We start from the raw sequence: 19,171 nt of genomic DNA on the forward strand, positions 1-19,171 counted from the left end.
AAAATCCTTCTTTGGTATGCACACATATCTTGACATTACACTGCTTTTGTGATTCTTAAAGAATCATTTCATTGTTGAATTCTTATCTTGGAATACATTCTTCATGCTACTTCAGCAGGGAAAAAACAAGCAGTCTCATGGTAAACTACGAAAGTACACGTGCTTCTCATCATAGATTCTTAGAATTGCAGAGCTGAGATTTTAATGCTCATTCACCACCATGATCTCATATTACTATAGCTCACAAGGGTGTTCAGAGCTGTGCCATCCAATATGGTGGCCACTAGCCACATGGGGCCATAAAACACTTCAAGTGTAGATTACTTAAATTGAAATGTGTTATAAGTTAAAACACATACTGTGATTCAAAGATTTAATATGAAAAAAGATTATATCTCATTGATAAATTTCATTATCAATTATATATTAAATGGTTATAGTTTGATATATTGTGTTAAATAAAATATATTATTAAAATTAATTTCACCTATTTTTTTTTATTTTGTTTTAAAAATGAGACGAAAATTTTAAATTATATGTGTGGCTCACATCTGCAGCTCACACTGTATTTCCGTTGGATAGCACTGGTTTCAGTGAGATTAAATGACTTGCCCAAAATCCCACTGCACTGAACTGGAAGAGACAGGAGCGCATGCTGGACTTTTTCCTCCACTCAGACTTCTTCCCACTGCCCAAATCAGCTGTGGATGGCCTGTGGTAGTTTTTTTATTAGGAGCAGAGAGAAGAGTAATAAGAGCAAGGAGTCCCGGGAACCAAACTACCTTGTCAATCAAATCTCAGCTCCATATCTAGTAGTGTGTGACTTTGGGCAGCTCATTTAATCTTTCTTTACCTCAGTTTCCTCATCAAATGTAAAAAGTACATTATTGTATACCTCAACAACTTGTAAGGATGAAATAAATTAATAGATATAAAACCCTTAGAATCGTATCTGGCATATAGTCAGTGTTATATAAGTTTACTGCTATTATTATTATTAAATATTCATATATTTTAAAGTAAATTGAAGGCTAGACTTGTAACTAATGACAAATAGTGTTAGTTCAAAAGTCCTTTTTATATCAATAGGTATTTCGACAATGAGGAGTTCTGGTCAGATTACCAAATTCAATATATTTCTGTCCCTGACAAACCTATTCCAATACACAGAGAACATTGCGCATGTAAATTCTCACATTATATGAACATTCAAGCACAGTTAGAGAACAAAGGAGTACGCAGAACTCTATTTATGCCATTCGTCACCAATGCAAACAGGAACCAGATACTATTTCCTCAGTTGTGCTGGAGACACACACCACACACACACACTGAGTCAGTTTCTACCCTGAGCAATCAAGGTAACTAACACTTCCACTCAGGCTGAAGAGGTACTGTGGAAACTCAGAGCCAAAAGAATTTAGAGACCGCGGAATCTAGCCTCCTCACTTGACTGATAAGGAGCCTCTGTGACTTTGTGACTTGCCCAAGGTCACACTACAAATTAGCAGCGATACTGGGACTCATACCAAAGACTTCTGGCAACTGTCCACTGGGCTTTAGACAATATTCTGCTTTGTCAGGCAATTGAAAGTTTAAAAGTACCCACAGGAAAAGTAATTCATTAAATAGGCAATGCGGCAAGTGTAATAATATTTGGAATTTTGAAAAAAATACAAATCTGAAATAATATTTCTAATTATAGCTCTAGCAGATATCATAATATAAATTAAGATATTCTTTGAGTTTTCCTAATCATCATAATAATTAAAAACCAAACCCTTCCTGTTTTGGTCAACATGATTCTCCATAAAGGGAAAGATGACTTTAAGTAGAAATTTCAGATGCTCAAGACGTACATTTTAACAAAACAAAAGAATATCATTTTCTTGAGGGATAGTAATTTTTCTGGACATTTTCTGGTTTGCACCAAGAGATAACGCCAATGCAGATAGAATCAGTTTAATTATCCTAATGGCAAATTTAAATTACCCTGTAAGTGCTAACTTACAAATTATCTGGTATGTGTGTGGGGTGTGTGTGCATGCATGTACACACACACGCATGCACGCCTGTACACACACAGAGAATGTATTGGCTTCTTTGGGACTATGCCTATTTTATAGCCACTACCTTTAGTGTCCAATCTTTTCTTGATGAGCTTATGTCAAATAAACGAAAGCCACCTCCTCATTTCCTCCACCTGCCCATCCCCTAAAACAGACACTGAAATTATTAGGCAAGGGAGAAAGACTTCCTCATTACCCTAAATGAACTATAATTTGAAGATGGCCAGGGAAAGTTCAAGCAGTTTTCTCACGCATGGGCTACCAAGTATAGACAATCTGCACTGCCACAGTGACAAATACAAAGGCAGAGAGGCGATATTCAAGGGAGTGAGTCAGACATTTTAGACATTTTAGAACAAAGAAGAAGCATTTAAACCCAAATGCTTGCTTTGCAGGCTTGCAGCTGGTGGAGTTTTGGGGAAGCTTATGGTTTGTAATTAGGGTTTTACATTTAATTCACTTATATCACCTGTTTTTTTTAACTCATTCTTAAGTAGTTTAGCATTTCCATTGAAAGAGAAGAAATGTGTGAACAATATTAGATTAACAAGATGTGTTCAAACACAGGATATCCAAAGCAGAACACAGACAAGCAGTAAATGCTTATATCTCTCATCTCTTGAATTTGAGTTTTTCTTCTTTAAGGTTAAGTGACAGTAAAAGAATTAAAAATGAAACTCATGAGATGGCTAAAAGAGCTCAGAAAGTGTAGAATCTCTTTAACACAAATTAGGTCATGAAGAAACTGGTTGCCACTGCAGGTGGCAGTGGATACAGAATCCAACCAATTAAAATGAGGTGTTTTTTTTTTAATAGTAGAAACTGGAATAAAGAAATAAGTGATGCTTTGGGTTGCAAGAAAATGTCTGGACTTCAAAATATCGTCTGAAGTCTTAGCCTGAGATTGTAAATCTTTTCTTGGTTGGGTTGAACTTTACAAGATGAAGGAATAAGAATACCTAAATTATACATATAGTAATAATACTCTTAAGTTAAATTTAACAATAAATATAGCAACTATGAGTCAATAGAGTTTTGTGGATGCTGTTGCTACTTAAGGTATTTCAACCTGATATTAAATAATCTATTAGAGTTGTGATAAATTTATAAGCATTAATAGTATAAATGCAATTATCTGATTTGATTACATTTAGAAATAGTATTTTATTACATTTAGAAACAGTATTTGACTGTTTAAAAGAATACGCTTAATTTAATGTATAACTTTAGGTTTATGACATCTACTGGAGTCTCTTACCTGCTTTGTCAGTGGTTTGAAATATTTGAGGATACTCAGGTTTTTTGAGTGGGTAAATACGTTTTAAAATGTTTAAAGGAAACTTAATAATTTAATAATTTAATTAATTTAATAATTAATAAATAGAGTTAACTAGTAAATTAAAAACAAATCAAAGAATTAAGTGAAATGCATCGTTATTTTATACCAAAAAATTGCTAGATTTTAAAAAATTAAAACGAAGATTAAAGGCTTAGAAAACTAAGTTTTTACATTTTTCAGCATGGATAAATTCAGTATCAATTAAAACACACAGCTTCCAATGTTTACTTGTTCACAGAAAAGCCCCTTAAACATCTGCAAACTCAGTTACAAAAACACAGGAGAGCATGTTGTATATCACTAGAATGTTGATGACGGTGCAAGAATGAGAGACCCAGATACAGCATTGCCAACCCGCTGGCCAATCACATCACCATATCAGATTCCTCTACCCCATATTACATTTTGACTTTTCTGCCTTAGAAGTGTATATGATTTGGAAAGAAGTCCCAGATATATTGTTGAGTATTAAAAAGCTAAGGGTAAAACAGAATGCATAATATTTTATTAACTAGGATACCTGTTTAGCTGCTATCTAAGAAGGGTCCCATCATTCCTAGTTCAGAGCTTATATCGCAGCTTCATGGAATCAAGGACATAGGCCTTTTCTACCTTATTGTTATTTCATCCTCAACACCCAACTTCTATCTCCTGGTAAAAGATGGTTGCTCTAGCTTCTACCACCAAGTCAGCATTCGTTTCTAGAAAGGAAGAACACTTCTTTTCCTTTTAAGGTCACAACTTAGAAACTGATGTATGACTACAGATTTACATCCCATGGGCTATATCTTAGTCAAATAGCCACACCTAGCAGCAGGCAAGCTGAGAAATATACATATAATCTTTAGCTGGTGTCCATGTACACAGATAAAATTTTTAGTACTACAGGAAGAAAGAACTGACATCCCGGACACTGCTAGCAGTCTCTGCTACAAATATGCCTCGTTTTCAGTAAAAAAAAAATAAAATATATATTAAGAGTATTCAGATTTGTGCATAAGAAAATCTGAAAGCTTAGGAAACAAGATCCATGAAATAAATTATTGGTTCCAGAACATCAGTCCACAGTCTAATGTCAGTATGTAATGAAGTTTTTAGTAGTCCAAAAGTGGAAGTTTAAAAAAGGACAAATAGTGAGTTAGTCATAAAAGTATGTTTATTCAGTTTAAAGTGTTACCCTCTATTACCCTGTTTCCCCGAAAATAAGACCTAGTCGAACAATCAGCTCTAATGTGTCTTTCGGAGCAAAAATTAATATAATACCCGGTCTTGTGTTATATAAGTAATGTTATATATAGTAAATATATATAGTAAACATATAGTAAATATATGTTATATATAGTAAAATAAGACCGGGTCTTATATTAATTTTTGCTCCGAAAGATGCATTAGAGCTGATTGTCTGGCTAAGTCTTATTTTCGGGGAAACACGGTAAGATAAGCCCTCTTAATTTAAAATATCCTTTCTTTTATGCAGTAGTGTTAATAGTAAGTGGCAATATATCTGTTTATTCAGCACATTTCTGGAACCCCAGGCACTACAGAATATGCTGAGGATTTGCTGGTTCTAATAGTCCCCACACTCATCAAATTTAGACTGCAGCGGGGAAGACAGATAATAAGTACAGTATCAGAAATAGAGTTTCAAACTAGGATAATCATTATTTTCAAAAAGAAATGTTGAATGGGCTGTGGGAGACTATTCTGGGGAGACCTAATTTGGATTGGAAATTCAGCGAAAGCTTCCAGGAGAAAGGGATATTTAAGATACATTCTGAAAATGAATAAAAGTTAGCTAGAAGACTAGTAAGAAAGTGCTGTAGGAAGCCGATCGGCATGTTCAGAGGCCTGAGAAAGGTTTGACCTACTGAAGGTCCCAAAAGAAAGCCCTGTGGCCAGAAATGAAGGATCACAGGGAATAATGACAGAGGGGTGGCAGGGGACAGATAGTCTCAGGCCGCGTGCAGATTTTAGATTTGCACCCAAGGGTGATCAATGAGAAGGCAGAAATGTTTTGAGTAGGAAAATAATAATCCAATTTATATTTCTAAAAGGTTACTCTGGCTGCAGTGTGGAGAATGGACTGAGGGCTTAGGGAGTGGTGGATAATTCAGTAATTCAGACAAGAAATAGGATGGCTTGGAGTGGCAAAGAGGATGGCAAGGATTGGGCACAGTAGAGATTTGGCCTCTGGGGGTAGATTCTGCTGTGGTGTTGGCTTGGGGAGCTGGAGCCGGACCTTCATTAAGGACGACAGCTCTGGAGTCAGAATGTCTGAGTTCAAACCCTCCATCTACCCTGGCAGGTGAACATTGCCTTGGGGCCTCAGTTTCCTCAAATGCAGAAAGGAGAAGGTAATACTAACTGCACCTCTAAGCATGGGAGATGTAGGTGAGATCACTCATTTAAAGTGTCTAGAACAATGACTGGATGTACAACTGTTACTATTTTATTATTATTTCCATTTTTAGTGTTATGTGTAGTAAATCAAGAAAGACTCTCTGGAAATGGTTTGGGCACCTGGATGGTCAATGATACCCTTTACTGAGATAAGCAAGATAGGTAAAAACACATGATTTGGGGAGAGGAGAAGAGAAGACCCTTTAATTTTGTTCAATTTTGGATATGTTAAGAAAAGAGTTGATAATCCTGTCTAAGGTCACATTTTTTTATTGTTTTTTAGACAAACATATTAAAATATGTTTAACATTCTTACCTGGCGAATTTTTAAAACATTTTGTTTCCTTTCTCAATTTTTAAAAAATAAACTCAAAATTCTAAAATCTGAAAACTACTGTTTAACACCAATTACAAAGATTTATTCCCCACTTAGTGCAATATGAGGTGATTATTTTTGCTAACTGCACAGAAAGAGGCCAATTTCCTATGAAATTTGCTCAGGTAATGATATGGCTTTTAACACACCAAACTAGATTTAAACTTCAGAGGATTTAAGTCCTTGCAATGACTGATTATCCTTTTAGAGCTTCCAAATTTCTTATTCATAAAATTAAGTGTGAGACAGGCCTCTAAAGTCTTAGGTCTAACTTCTTTATTTTATAGACAGACCTATACATATTTTAAAAATTTACATAGGCCATGATGAGTTATGATTTTTTCAAGTTATTTCAGAATAAAGCAGAAAAGAATAATTAGCAAATTTCTCAACTATAATTCCAGTCACACATCTAAATTTTATCAGGTATAGTTACTAGGAAAAATTTTTAAGGAAATGCAAGGAATATTTTCTAAATATCATTTCATTGCTGGGACCGAGGGTCGCTTTTCATATTTTGACACCACTAATCTAAGTATAAATATATCAATATGAGTAATTAGCCAAGATATTGGACATTTAAAAAAAATCAATTCTAGGCTTTTCTAATTTGCCTTTCTTAAAGAACCAGCCTAGGTCTATGTTCCTGTTATGAACATTCCTAGACCACCCCAAACAACAGATATCTCCAGCTCCTATAAGGAATTTTTCATACTTTTCATTTAGTTATTTCATGTAAACCACTATAAAGAGAGACATACATATTCATTCAACCAGTATTTGAGCTAAGCTCTGCTCAACACTGTGTGATCAATGTGAGTAAAGCCCTCAAGGAGTTCAAGGTCGCATCTGAATGAAACTCTTCCTAAACTCATCAATTGCTTAGATGTGTCAACTATGCAGACATTAGAGCTCTCACAACATCTGGTGTCCTTTTTTCCCCCCTTAACCTTCTTCATATGACAGTCCCTCTAATCCAGGAAGCAAACTTTTCAAAGTTTCAAAAATAATTCAAAATAGAACCTAGTGGGCTAATGGCAATACACTGAGGTTTCTTCCCTAATTTCAGCATTCAAATTGGTTGCATGAAATTTAGTACTATGTCCATACTATGGAACAGTTTTGCTTTATCTTAAATTTGTACTATCTGATTTGGGGGGAAAAGAGACAGAAATAAATTACCTTGTAACCTTGATTCCAAGACTTAATACCACACAAACGAACATGTTTAAGCTTGAGATGACTTTGCAGTGAACTGCACATTTACTATGGTGATGTTTGCTCTCCTGAAAAGCTGTTCTCAAATCGATGGCAAGTCTTGCAATCAACGTTGCCTTAGAAACAAAGGAATTCAACATGAAGACTCAGACTGTCTTAATGAAAGAATGAGTTGGCAACTCAGACTTGACTTCTAGCCTTGGTTCTACTGCCAATTAGCTACTGGTCACCAACCACTCTGACTTCTGCTGAATCTCTTCACTTCTCTGGACCTTCTCCACCCCATCCATAAAAGGAAGTTTTGGGCTTGTGTTTCTCAAACTCTCTGTGAAAAGGGACCAGTTTGTAGACTGATACATTGATGAAATATAACAGAAATACCCTTAGATGCCACAGCAATGTTAAATTGCTATAAAAGTTTCTAGATGCTTACTCTCGATATCTGTGCTTCTCTGGCCTGGGCCCACAACTGCATTTTGAGTGGCAGTGACTTAGCCTACTAAAACTTAGATTACTATGGAGACTAAATGATGGCTCTGCAAATGATTTACCACCTTCATTTATTTGATTTTGTTCAGTGATACAATTAGCTTATGTTTCCCAATTACCTAGTAGCTGAGCAACAGACACAAAAATTCTGGGATTGAGTTATTCAGAAGAAAGGTGTTACTCATCGCAGATTTGAAAGAGCAGCAGCATAGTTAATCAATCTGTGATTAACTATGGGTCACTGACAACTGACTAACAATACAGAAGATGGCTTTCAGGCAGAATAATAAAAGATAAATGTTTTCTTTTCCTCTCATTCATTAAAAAAAAGTAGAAAATACGAGAAATTATTAGTTAGTTAAAAAGAAGAAAAAAACTTGACAACCAGAATTAATACTTTTTGGATGGAAATACCAGCCAATGTTCCCTAGACGGTGAATTTTCAAAGAGAAGACTGATATATGGTAGCTCTTACTAGAATATGCTTCCTCTGTAGCACTTAGTCTATGATAGAAAAATAACTACTTAATGGTTATAGCCATAAATCCATTGCAATTTATAAGAGCAAAATTTTTTGAGTAGTACATTAAAGTACAAGAATTTATAAAAAAAAAAAAAAAAAAAAAGAATTTATGCAAATGTAGCCACTTGTTGCTTTTGTAAGGATTCTGGCCAAGGTAAAACATATGTATATGTTTGTTCTTCCTCTTTACCCACCAACCTGGGGACAAAGGCTAAAAGACCCCTACAAATTACCCAGCTCAGACTCTGAAGACCTTTCATCAAGTTGATGAAAGAGAGATTGTTTCAACTTCAAGAAACAGAGCATCTCCTAGGCAGGTCCGTCCCAAGGGCCTCCTGGATAACTGCTGAAAGATAAGGATGTCTGCCTTAGAACCTAGAGTGACAGTCAAAGGCTGTCGGATCCTGAGCGGTGGGCCAATGCTATCAGACAGAGGTTCTCAGCCTCAGCATGTATGCGGGTCACCTGCAGGCTTGTTAATACAGATCGCCAGCCCCGCTCCAGAATTTGATTCAGAGGGCCACAATGGGGACAGAGAGTTGCATCTCTAACAAGTTCCTGGAGGGCTGTGATGCTACTGGTACTGGAAGCACACTTCATGAACCACTGGTACAAAACATCTGATGATAGAATTGGGAAGACCTCAGAGGTCACCTAGTCCAAACCTTCCATTTTATAGATAAGGACCCTGGGTCTCAAAGGAAGTGTCTTGCTCATGGTCATATATCCAGAACTCAGAGGATTCCCCACTGAACAAAGATACTCAGGTCTCCAGAGCCTTAAAGCACTGCTTACTTCATGATTCTGGTAGGGCTACACATCAGGACCCGGCCCTCCAAGAACGGGTCCCAGCCGAGACTTCATGCTGCTGACGCTCCTATCCACACATCCTCCTGGGAACTACATGCTAGTTCTATCAGTGACTTCGTACTGGTAGGCACGTGGCCTGAGCCCAGACGGGATTGGCAGCACAATGGGAACTATTTCTTGCCTAGATTTTTCAACCCAGAAAGACTGGCTCCAAAGAACATGGTCTCACAACAATGCCATGCTGCCTCTTCCCCAGCTCCCTGGCAGGTGAGCACAATCAGATGGCCTGAGGTTTTGAAAAATGACACAAGGATGCAGGAGATGGTGACAGATGATTTGCAGCACTGCTGTGGAGGTAAGCATCCAGCGCAGGCTCAGAGACTACCTGGGTGGCGGTATGCTTGGCGGTCTGGTCTAATGCCAGTGTCAAGACTCCCTTGGATCCTGCCCTTTGGCTGAACCTGCTCTCCAATTGCCATTGATTCTGAGTGCTTCCTGCTTCCCCTCCAATAAATTATTCTTCTGCTTAAATGGTCCGCAACCAAGAACCCCGGCCGACATGATAACCCATTAATGTATTCATCAGCAGAGAGTCAACTGCTCATAATGGAAGTTAGGGTTCCCGCAGTGGCTCCTACGGGGACTTACACTGTAGAGCTCTTAGATTTCCACTGATGCACTTGATTCCTTTGACAGTGTTTGCAGCAGAGGCTACTTGACTCATAGGGAGCTTAGCCCAGGCCATGTCTGTGATGTAAGTCACCTGGTGAGAAGTGATTGCTCTAGGAGTTCACCCTGATCCCCAGCAGGCCATCAGCAAGTAAGGCCCAGAGGGCTCGCAAGCTTAGAAAGGAGTGGAGCCAAGTCACGCTGATGGCTGTGCCTTGGATCTGCCCCAGCACGTGCTTTTTCCCAGTCTTTATTACTCAAGTCCTCTAATTTCATGAGATGCCCTGGTGGGAATCCTTCTAATAAAGTCCCTTTTTTGACTGAATTTCCATCTCTATTTTATCTATACAATAGCTTTTCTATACTGACTCACTGAAAACCCTTCTCTGCCTTTTCGATTTAGTTTCCTTCCTCCCTCCAACCCCATGCATGGGAGTTCTTACAAGGAAACTTTTCTCTTGTCAGTCAGGTGTTACATAAAAAGAGAAAACAAAAGGTGATCTAGACCAAAAGACATCTTTAAAAAAGAGAAAGAACCTTTTGAGGGTTAACATTTATTTACATTGCTTTTTGTCAAACTCTACTGTCAGATTTTTCCATTTCATATCTGCTCACAGCCTCAAAACTTTCATCCTCTAACTCCACGCTTTAGAAATGGGGTTCTTTGGGTACTTGGATACTGGTGATTGATTTGAATTTGTGGACTTGCTATCTTTCTTTCAAGTGGCTTAAGCATCTTAAAAGGGAAGGTTCAGTTGTTCTCCACTAAAAGTAACCAAGGCCTATAGAGAAACAGCTAAATCCTCTGTTTTATCCCCCTGGAGTAGGAAGGGTGGTACAGGATGAGCCTGGAGTAACTGGTTATGCCTGAAAGTAAGGAAGTGCTCAAAAAATTGATGGGAATATGCCACAGTGACACAGGAACCAGCTTGAAAGGGATCTCAATGTGCAAAGTGGGTACCATTTGGCACCAAAATGATGACGTACAATAATGAAGTAAAGACCACTGATTTAAAAAAACCTAGGAAATTCGTGAGTTTGTACGAATAAATAGGAGCAAAGGGAAGGCACTTACAGTACAATGTCCAGTGCTAACTAGTAAATGTGGAGAGAGTGCTGGAGTTGGAAAATCATCTTTCTGTAGCCATCACGTTATAGATTGGATCAGGAATCATCATGTGATACAAAATCTAGAGGGACGTTTTGATGAGGAGCAGGATACCCGCATGGTCTTAGAAAATATTTCACATAAAATTATTAGACAGCGGAGAAAACAGGCAACATCTTGACGAGATGATCAAATTTAACATCATCAACGAGAGGCAGATGGACATGGGGTGCCTCTAGAGGTAACCCTTGAGGACAACACATCAACTATCCAGAGTTCCAGCCAAGAATACATAGTTGGAATCTCCAATTGTAAGAAAATCACCAGACTAAACCCAAACGAGGAACATTCTATTTAAAAAGGGAGAGGGGACTATATTCTTCAAAAATTTTAAGTCACAAAAGCAATAAGGGCCTGTGGAAATGTTCCAGATTAAAGGATTATACAGATGATGAATTGATACATATAACTTACCCTCAAACCTTTCAGAAAAAAAATGAAGAGAACACACAAATGAGAAGGAAAATGGGGTAAAATTTAAATAGATAAATTGGGTAAAAGGTATACCTGTGGGGTTTTGTACCATTCTTATCTTTAAATATTGTTCCCAAATTAAAAAAAATAATAATAATGATTTGGGTCCAGGAGATTCACTGCAGAGTGGTACAGGGAAGTTTTGGGATGATGAAAATATTTTACATCATGATTGTGCTAATGTTTACACAACTGTTCACATTTGTCAAAACACATCAAATTATACACTTAAAATTGGTGACTTTTATTGTCTGTAAATTATACCTCAATGAAGCTTACTTTTCTGTTATGGCTACACATCAGGACCCTGGTCTCCAAGAAGGGGCACCAGCAGAGACTTCATGCTGCTGACACTCCAATGCACACGTCCTCCTGGAAACTACATGCTAGTTCTATCAGTGACTTCGTACTGGTAGGCAGGTGGCCTACCGGTATAAAGTATAAAGGATGAAAACATCCATCATCTGAAATGTTCTGTATTCATTTAAAGGCAGAAAGAAGAGAGATGGCTTGCATTTGTCCTTGAAAGGCCTCTGAAAACTGTTGTGTCATAGATGGAAGAGGCTATCTAGTGAGGTTGGTTTATTTCAGCCAGGATGGACATAAGCCACAGATAAAGTCACATGGTCCCCTTTCTGAAGTATATTATGGCACAACAATTAAGCATTACATTAATATTTACTTTGTAGTAAACACAGTAGTGACACAAATAGTTAAAACACCAAAACTCAATGTAATCTGCCACTGATAGAGTCCTTCATATTACCTCAGGTACTACGTACACCACTTACTGTCCTCAGAAGCTTCTCGTGGCAGGCAGGGACAAGTTTGCGTGTGTACTGAACAAGCCCCCCAACAGCATCCTCCCCTCCCCACTTTTCAAGTCCCTACTCAGAGGATCCCTTCTCCAGAGGCTCCCCCTTCACACACTGCCTGTGCCACCAACTTGTCATCTCTTTTAAGCATTTATGACCAGCATCCTTATAACAGTTACTTGTGAACAAGCACCTCCAACTCAACGCTTGGAAATGATCCCTGGCACTGGGCACTATGCCTGGCACTTTGGAACAACCTATTGGATTAAACTAAACAAAGAGGAAGGAACATGGACATACTTACTAATTCACTCCTTTTCCTCTTCACAGAGCCAGAAAATTCTGCCACCTTCTATTGAACCTATAACATCTGTACCAGTTCCTCTAACAGACTTCAGCCCTGGCACATAATAGCTCTGAAATGGGATTGTGTTCTAATCAATGGAATAAAACTTTCTGGGACGCCAATTTTCAATTCTTGGTTCAGTAGGAAGAGACTTTAAAATCAGCTTATGGCTCAGAAAACAGTAAGGGAGACTTCAAAGCAAGACATTTCTGTTAAAGCACTACCATTTAGACAAACAGTTATGCAACCTACAACTGAGCAACTAAAATGGAAAATGATACCTCACTGGTGGCTAAAAATGCGCAAAAACAGCGAATATAGCACCAAGTCTTCATTGCCAAACAAAGCCGAGAGAAGTTATTTCACTGCTAAGAAAGGGTAGAGCCAGGGTTTGAACCCAAGCAGTCTGGCCTAAGAACCTACATTTTTTAATTCCTCTACCAATGTAAGTTAAATTCCAATTCCTCAGTAAACATTCCTTCCAGACAGTTCCAACATAAGGTCTGCATCCAAAATGAAGCCATCAGAATTGCTGGAGACATTCAACCTGATTAACAAGCAACATTTCCCCAAGCCTTATTTAATACTTAAAAAAAAAAAGTAAATAAGTAAATAACCACATTCTCCCCCATTTAATTGCCATTAGCCAGACACTTTCTTCCTGTTTTGAACAGTGCTCATCAGGGTTCTTATCAGAACTCTTTTTGTTCTACTTTTATCTGAGGAACTGATAAGGAATTTCTTTCTGCTAAAGTTGACCATCTTTATTTCCCATCTCTTTCTGCTGAGAGAGCATCTCACTGACACCTTGCAATTAGTAGCCCTAAGCAAACCAACAGCTTTTATCTTTCCTGGGGACACTAACCACTCCTTTAATTTAGCACAAACAGGATATGGACTGACATATTGAATGCACTTTGGAAACATCCTCAGATCATTTCATTGTAAAAGCGTGCTTCCTTGTGAAAGACTTGGTGGCTTTTCAGGTCATTCTGTGCTCCACACAGTATCCTATACTCCCTTTTGCAAAGTGGAGCTTTCGCCTGAGGCATCTGAGCAGATCATCTAATCCCCCCACTGTACAGATTCAGGTAAATGAATTTTGCATGCAAACTGCATGACTTCAGACAAAACAACACAAACTCTTCCCTCATTCCTATATTTTCTGAGTCTCTGACTCCTTTATTCTGAGGAAGAAATGGAACTGTGCCCTTCTCCTTTAAAGACTGAAAGAAATCAGAGGTTTTAAACTCCATCCTTCTGGGGTTCTGGACAGCTCCATGTGGTTTGGAAACTATTTCTAGGAGTTTCTGAGTCACTAGCTTTGACATAAGGACCTAATCACAGCAAGAAATGATGAAAATGGAGGTACTGGGAGGCCAGACAGTCCTGTCTCAAGAGGACCGGAAGAGGCTTGGGGTAAGGACGTGGGAAGGTGAAGAAGGAGTCTAGTCCCCAGGATTAAATTTGACTTCCAGGGCAAGGAATTTACCTGTAAACATTCCGCCCCTCATTTAAGTGTAAATTCAAGCATTTTATTTCAAACAAATAGGCTTATTACCAATACAGTATAGCTCAGTGAACTGCTTCATTTTTCATAAAAAGGGCCAGCATTTGCCAAGCTCCTGGTATATTCCAGACACTGTACTTCATACACTGACACAAATCAAAATATTTCAAAATGAAAGAGGGTTCAGCCTGTCCTTGACAAGAAAAACTATGCAGCTAAAGCTAGGCCTGCCCCTATCATCTCTGGGACCTGGGGCAAGAGTACCAGTGGAGGCCCAATAATTACTACTTTAAAGGGTTAAGGACACAAGTAAATTGTCACACAATCCTCCATTGAAAACAATGTAGCTTTATAACCACCTGGAAGTCCAGGTACAATTTAGAATTCTCAGACACCTCTCAGAGTTCTGGGCCAGACATGATAGACCAGACCTGGCCAATGGGCAGGATCCCTCCCTTTCCCTTCCTCACCCAGGCTCCCTCTTGTCCACACCTGTGGACCCTCAGCCCACACTTCCAAGCTCTTATACAACCCCGCACAGCTCCCCTTTTGGGCACTCTTCAGGAATGGATTCTGCCCTGCCAGCTTGTACAGGCTCTGAAAGCAGGCTTGGGGACTTTGGGAAGGGAATTCCACTGAGGTCAGGGGTACCGGGGCCAGAGTGGACTTTGGGAGGGCAGCCCATTTCATCCGCAGACACTTAGCCCAGTGGAGAGAAGCACAGACTGGGGAAGGCCAGACCCTGCCCTCTATAAACTCCAGGAATAAGAGCAAGAGGTTTTCTTGCCCAAGGCAATACTGACTAAAAGCTTTCTCCATTTTATTCTAACTAGATGGACTTTTCTTTCCTTGATGCTTTCTGAGAGGGTAACTCCTTATATCAAAGTCGAATAAACTGGTTTAAGAGAAGAGATGTCTGGAAGGGATGAAATGAAAAAGCAGAAATACTTGCAGCAATCTAGAAAGATGTGATAGCTGATATTCTGGTCTGCAAGAAGGAAAAGGTAAATATTCCTCAAACCTCAAATGGATTGAACAAGGTTCTACAAAGACAGAAAGGTGGGTCCCTTGCTCTAGGACATAAACTGGGCAAACCTTAAACGTTCGTTTTTGAAGTTGAGTGTACTACCTAGAGCTGTGCAGGGAGACCAAAAGTCAGATGAGGAACTAGCCAAGGCAGCTGGGGCCACAAAGTCTGAACTCTAGGAACCAGCACCTGCTGAGTCAACTGGGCAAAGGAGGTCTGGGCCTGCTGCAAACAGAAAGACCTTGCCAGAGGGAACCAAGGGAGGCAAGCAGAGGGGGGTCACAGTGAGAAGACTGGCTAAGATCTAAGCTTCACACCCATGATTGACCTGGTATTTGCTTTGTCTTTTCTCAAAGAAAGCTCGCCAATTTTCTGGGCCTCCATTTTTAATCCTCTAAAATGGGGATTATTACCTGCCCGCATCACTGAAGGGTGATGCCCATAAGAGTTTGGCAGTCCCCCACTTGGTAAGGGTTCAGTCAACGGTACTTTATTTAGAGCTGGAGAACGCAAGGGCCAGAGCTGAACCCAAGAGGTGGACCACTCACCTCCCCATCGCCCACCCGAACATCCAAGATGGGGTTCTGCAGAATCTGTGTGTGCTGGACACAGAGGAGTGGGGAGGTCCAGGCTTTAGGGAGAACGGCAAACTAGAACTGATGGGGGGAGACAGACAGAGGTCAGGTGTTCCGTCTCAACCCCGATTTGGGGTGGTCGAAAGTCGCCCAGTTGGAGGTACAAAGGACAGGGGTCTAAGGCATCTGAGCCCCGGGGACTGGAGGAAGCCGCGCTGCGCCCCGCGCTGCGCCCCGCGCTGCCCCAGGACCGGCGAGGCAAGGTGTCACGCAGGCACTCACCTAGCAGCAGCAGCTTGAGCTCTCGGCGCGCGTCCTTCTTGTCCCGACGAAGCTGCCGCTCGATCTCGGCGCTGATGCGCTGCGATTCCTTCTCCTCCGCGGACAGACAGCAGCAGCCAGCCATGGTGTGCGCAGCACCCGACGGGGCGACGCGGTGCGCAGCGCCCGGATCCTCCGCCCCGCCGCTCGCAAAGCCGATCCGCGACCGGCACTCGGGTTCCGAGAGAAAAGACCAGGACCGACTTGAATTTTGGAGAAAGAGGCCCAGGTCTCCGGGGTTCAGTCCGTCCTAGCGGGTGGGCTCCGAGGCGGGGGCGAACCCGAACGCTGGGAACGCTCAAGTGCACCCGGGATCGGGGCTCACGCAGCCCACAGCTCGCGGGAGGAGAGGGCAAGCTGAGGCTGGGGGCGTTGCCGGTCCCCGAAAGATACGCGACCCTTGTTACAGGAGCCGGACACCCAAGCACAGGGCGCAGACGGCGCGTAAAAAGTTGGGGCGTCGGTGCCCGGGGGAGAACGGGCTTTCCCGGACCTGGGGGTGTCCCAGGTAGGCCCAGAGACGACTTTGGTTGGGGGTAAAGAGGCTGGCTGGCCCTGGCCTGGAGAGTTCCGAAAACCTCAGCAGTAACCGCAGAGTAAGACCAAGTGGAAAGGTTCCTGCTGGCGCTTATGGCTCCAAGTGGCAGAAGGAGGCGGAGCGTCCCGAACCAGCAACCCTGGCGTCTGCCGGAGCTGGCCTTGTGTCACAGCAAGCCAATGGCGCCTGCGGGCGAAAGGAGCGAGCAGCGAGCTGGGGTGCGGGCCTGGGGGGGCCTCGAGTCTTCGGGAGCAGCCCCCACACCTGCCTCCCTGGCTGTAGCGTTATTGGCGCGGAAGGGCCTCTTGCCGAGGTTGCTGTGACCAGCGCGCTTTGGTCGCCAGGCCCTGCTCCCTACCCAGATCCGGGTTCTGACAGGTGAGCGAGTTTTGAGAACTCCCAGCCTCAACTCCTCCCAGCTGCAAGAGGAGTGGAGTGGAGAGAAGCCGAGCGTCCGCCACGGGACACGAGGGGCTGAGCTCTCCACCCCGACCTGAAGTTAATCGCACACCAGCCTCACCACCCCAAACACCCTGGTTTCCTAGACGGGCTCCTTCCGCTTCCCGCATCCCCAGTCCAGTTCGGGCTTGGCCAAAGCACTTGGTCAGCTCGGCAGCCTGCCTGCAAGGTGCGGCTGGGCCTGAGCCCGCTGGCGCCGAGCTCAGAGAAGCAGCTGCCACTGGGTTCAGTTAAATAAGAGAAGTGCCAGAGCGGAGAGTAAATATCCTCCCAGCCCCTTCCTACACCACCGGACGATGAGGAGAGCTGGGGATGGGAGGAAATGGAAAACGGCTGGCTATTTTGCATTTTATGATGGGAAAGATTCGTGCTTTGTAGAGAGGGCTCATAAGTTTCCAGCAACACCTGGCATGTTCCCTGGCCCAGCCCTGAAGCCTGCCAGCAGACTTGCAAAGATAGGTCTGCACAGCTACATTGGCGTGGCTCCTGGAACGTCAGGATCATGCTTGAGCTGCATTAATAAAAACTTAAAGATTGAAAAGCACCACTTTGTACTCAAATGGCTCTATAGAATTCAGATTACAACATCTGATTTTGTCTTCTGTGTAGATTTCGAGGCAGAGTGCAAGGAGGTCCACGGAAAAGCAGAAATAGGAAGGTTGGAGGGAGGGAATCTTGTCTATAGCAATGAATGGTTTTTCCTCCTCTCCTCCTCAAGTCATCATATGCCATTTAAACCACTTCAGGGCGTTAGGTAATTAGCTAATGCTTCCTCTATTAAGAGCAAGCAGTAGTGTCTTTCATTTGAGTAGCATATATTTAATCAATTCAAAGGGAGAAGCACATTGAGTGGAGAGAGTGGTGTGTGTCATTATGTAAAGAACTTGGCATTATGATGCTATCTGCCTGAAGGCCTTATTTATTTTACAGTTTAGGTAATGTAGACAAATCAGGCATTAAAAATGAATGTGCATACATTCTTAAATGCGTGACTTTATTTTCATTTCCTTGCAGGCATAAGTTGATAGTAACAGTGACCCCTACAGGAAAACTCCTGGACATTTCCCATTTGATCCTTGGCCATTTAGCCACACATTTCTCTCTAAGCCCTTACAGATTCATTTACAATTTGAGAATAAGACCTCTTAGTTTCTCAAAATAATAGTTGCATCATAATTATTAGTATTTTTTAAGTGATAAAAATGTGGGCAAATTTACACTCCAAGTCAACCGGAATAACTGATCTGTTAGATCCAAAGTTGCTAAGATTTCAAAAAAGATATGAAACATATTGCTATGGTAAATCTGTGAAACTTCCCTGGGCTGGTCAACTTGGTAGTATATATCAGAAGCCTTAAATTTATTCGTCTCTTTTGAACAAATGGGTAATTTCCCCCTAAGAAATAATCAGAGAGGAGCCATGATTTAAAGGTTTTATTTCTAATAATAATAACAATAATGCAAAACAACCTAAGTGCCCAACAATAGGGAACAGGTCAAATAAATTATGGTCTATCCGTACAATGAAATATTATATAGTCACTAAGTATGTGAATGTATGAGTAAGAAATTTGTGAATAACAAATATTTGAGGGAAAACCTCAAAATATATTGAGTGAAAAAGGCAAGATACAAAAATATAAACAGTATGATACAAATTTTATTATGGAAACACATACACATTTTTAGGAAACTAAAGGGATATATAGTAGCAAGATAAGTCGCTCTGAGTCATAGCTTTTTGGTTGACTTTAGTTGTCTGATATAAAATTATTTAAGGTAACTCGAATAAAGTATCTAGGCCCCACTTTCCTCAGCTGTAAAATGAGAGGGATGAACCAAATTAAGCTCAAAGGGATTTTCCAACTCTAACATTCAATTCTTTCTTTGATAATTTTCACACTTATAAAATAATATTAAAAATAATCATAAACCTAGAACATTGGTAGCTAATGAGAACTATAAATTTAAGATATAAGTCAGTTATTTTTATATTACTGTTTTTTATTCACGTCTCTAATTTCCTTGTCTTTAGGATCTGGGGG

The 19,171-nt window shown here is 40.8% G+C and overlaps 1 protein-coding gene across 1 annotated transcript in view; it reads right to left on the minus strand.

Annotated features, from left to right (window-relative positions):
• Positions 1-17,260, minus strand: part of GNA14 (G protein subunit alpha 14) — a 159,869-nt gene extending 142,609 nt beyond the window's left edge. The window contains exon 1 of the mRNA XM_081066234.1: positions 16,091-17,260. Coding sequence (XP_080922360.1) covers positions 16,091-16,214 — 124 coding nt within the window. The 5' untranslated portion in view covers positions 16,215-17,260. The remainder of the gene's footprint in view (positions 1-16,090) is intronic.
• Between the last annotated feature and the right edge of the window lie 1,911 nt (positions 17,261-19,171).

The sequence above is a fragment of the Rhinolophus hipposideros genome, assembly GCF_964194185.1.
Source record: "Rhinolophus hipposideros genome assembly, chromosome: 11".
NCBI lineage: Eukaryota > Metazoa > Chordata > Mammalia > Chiroptera > Rhinolophidae > Rhinolophus > Rhinolophus hipposideros.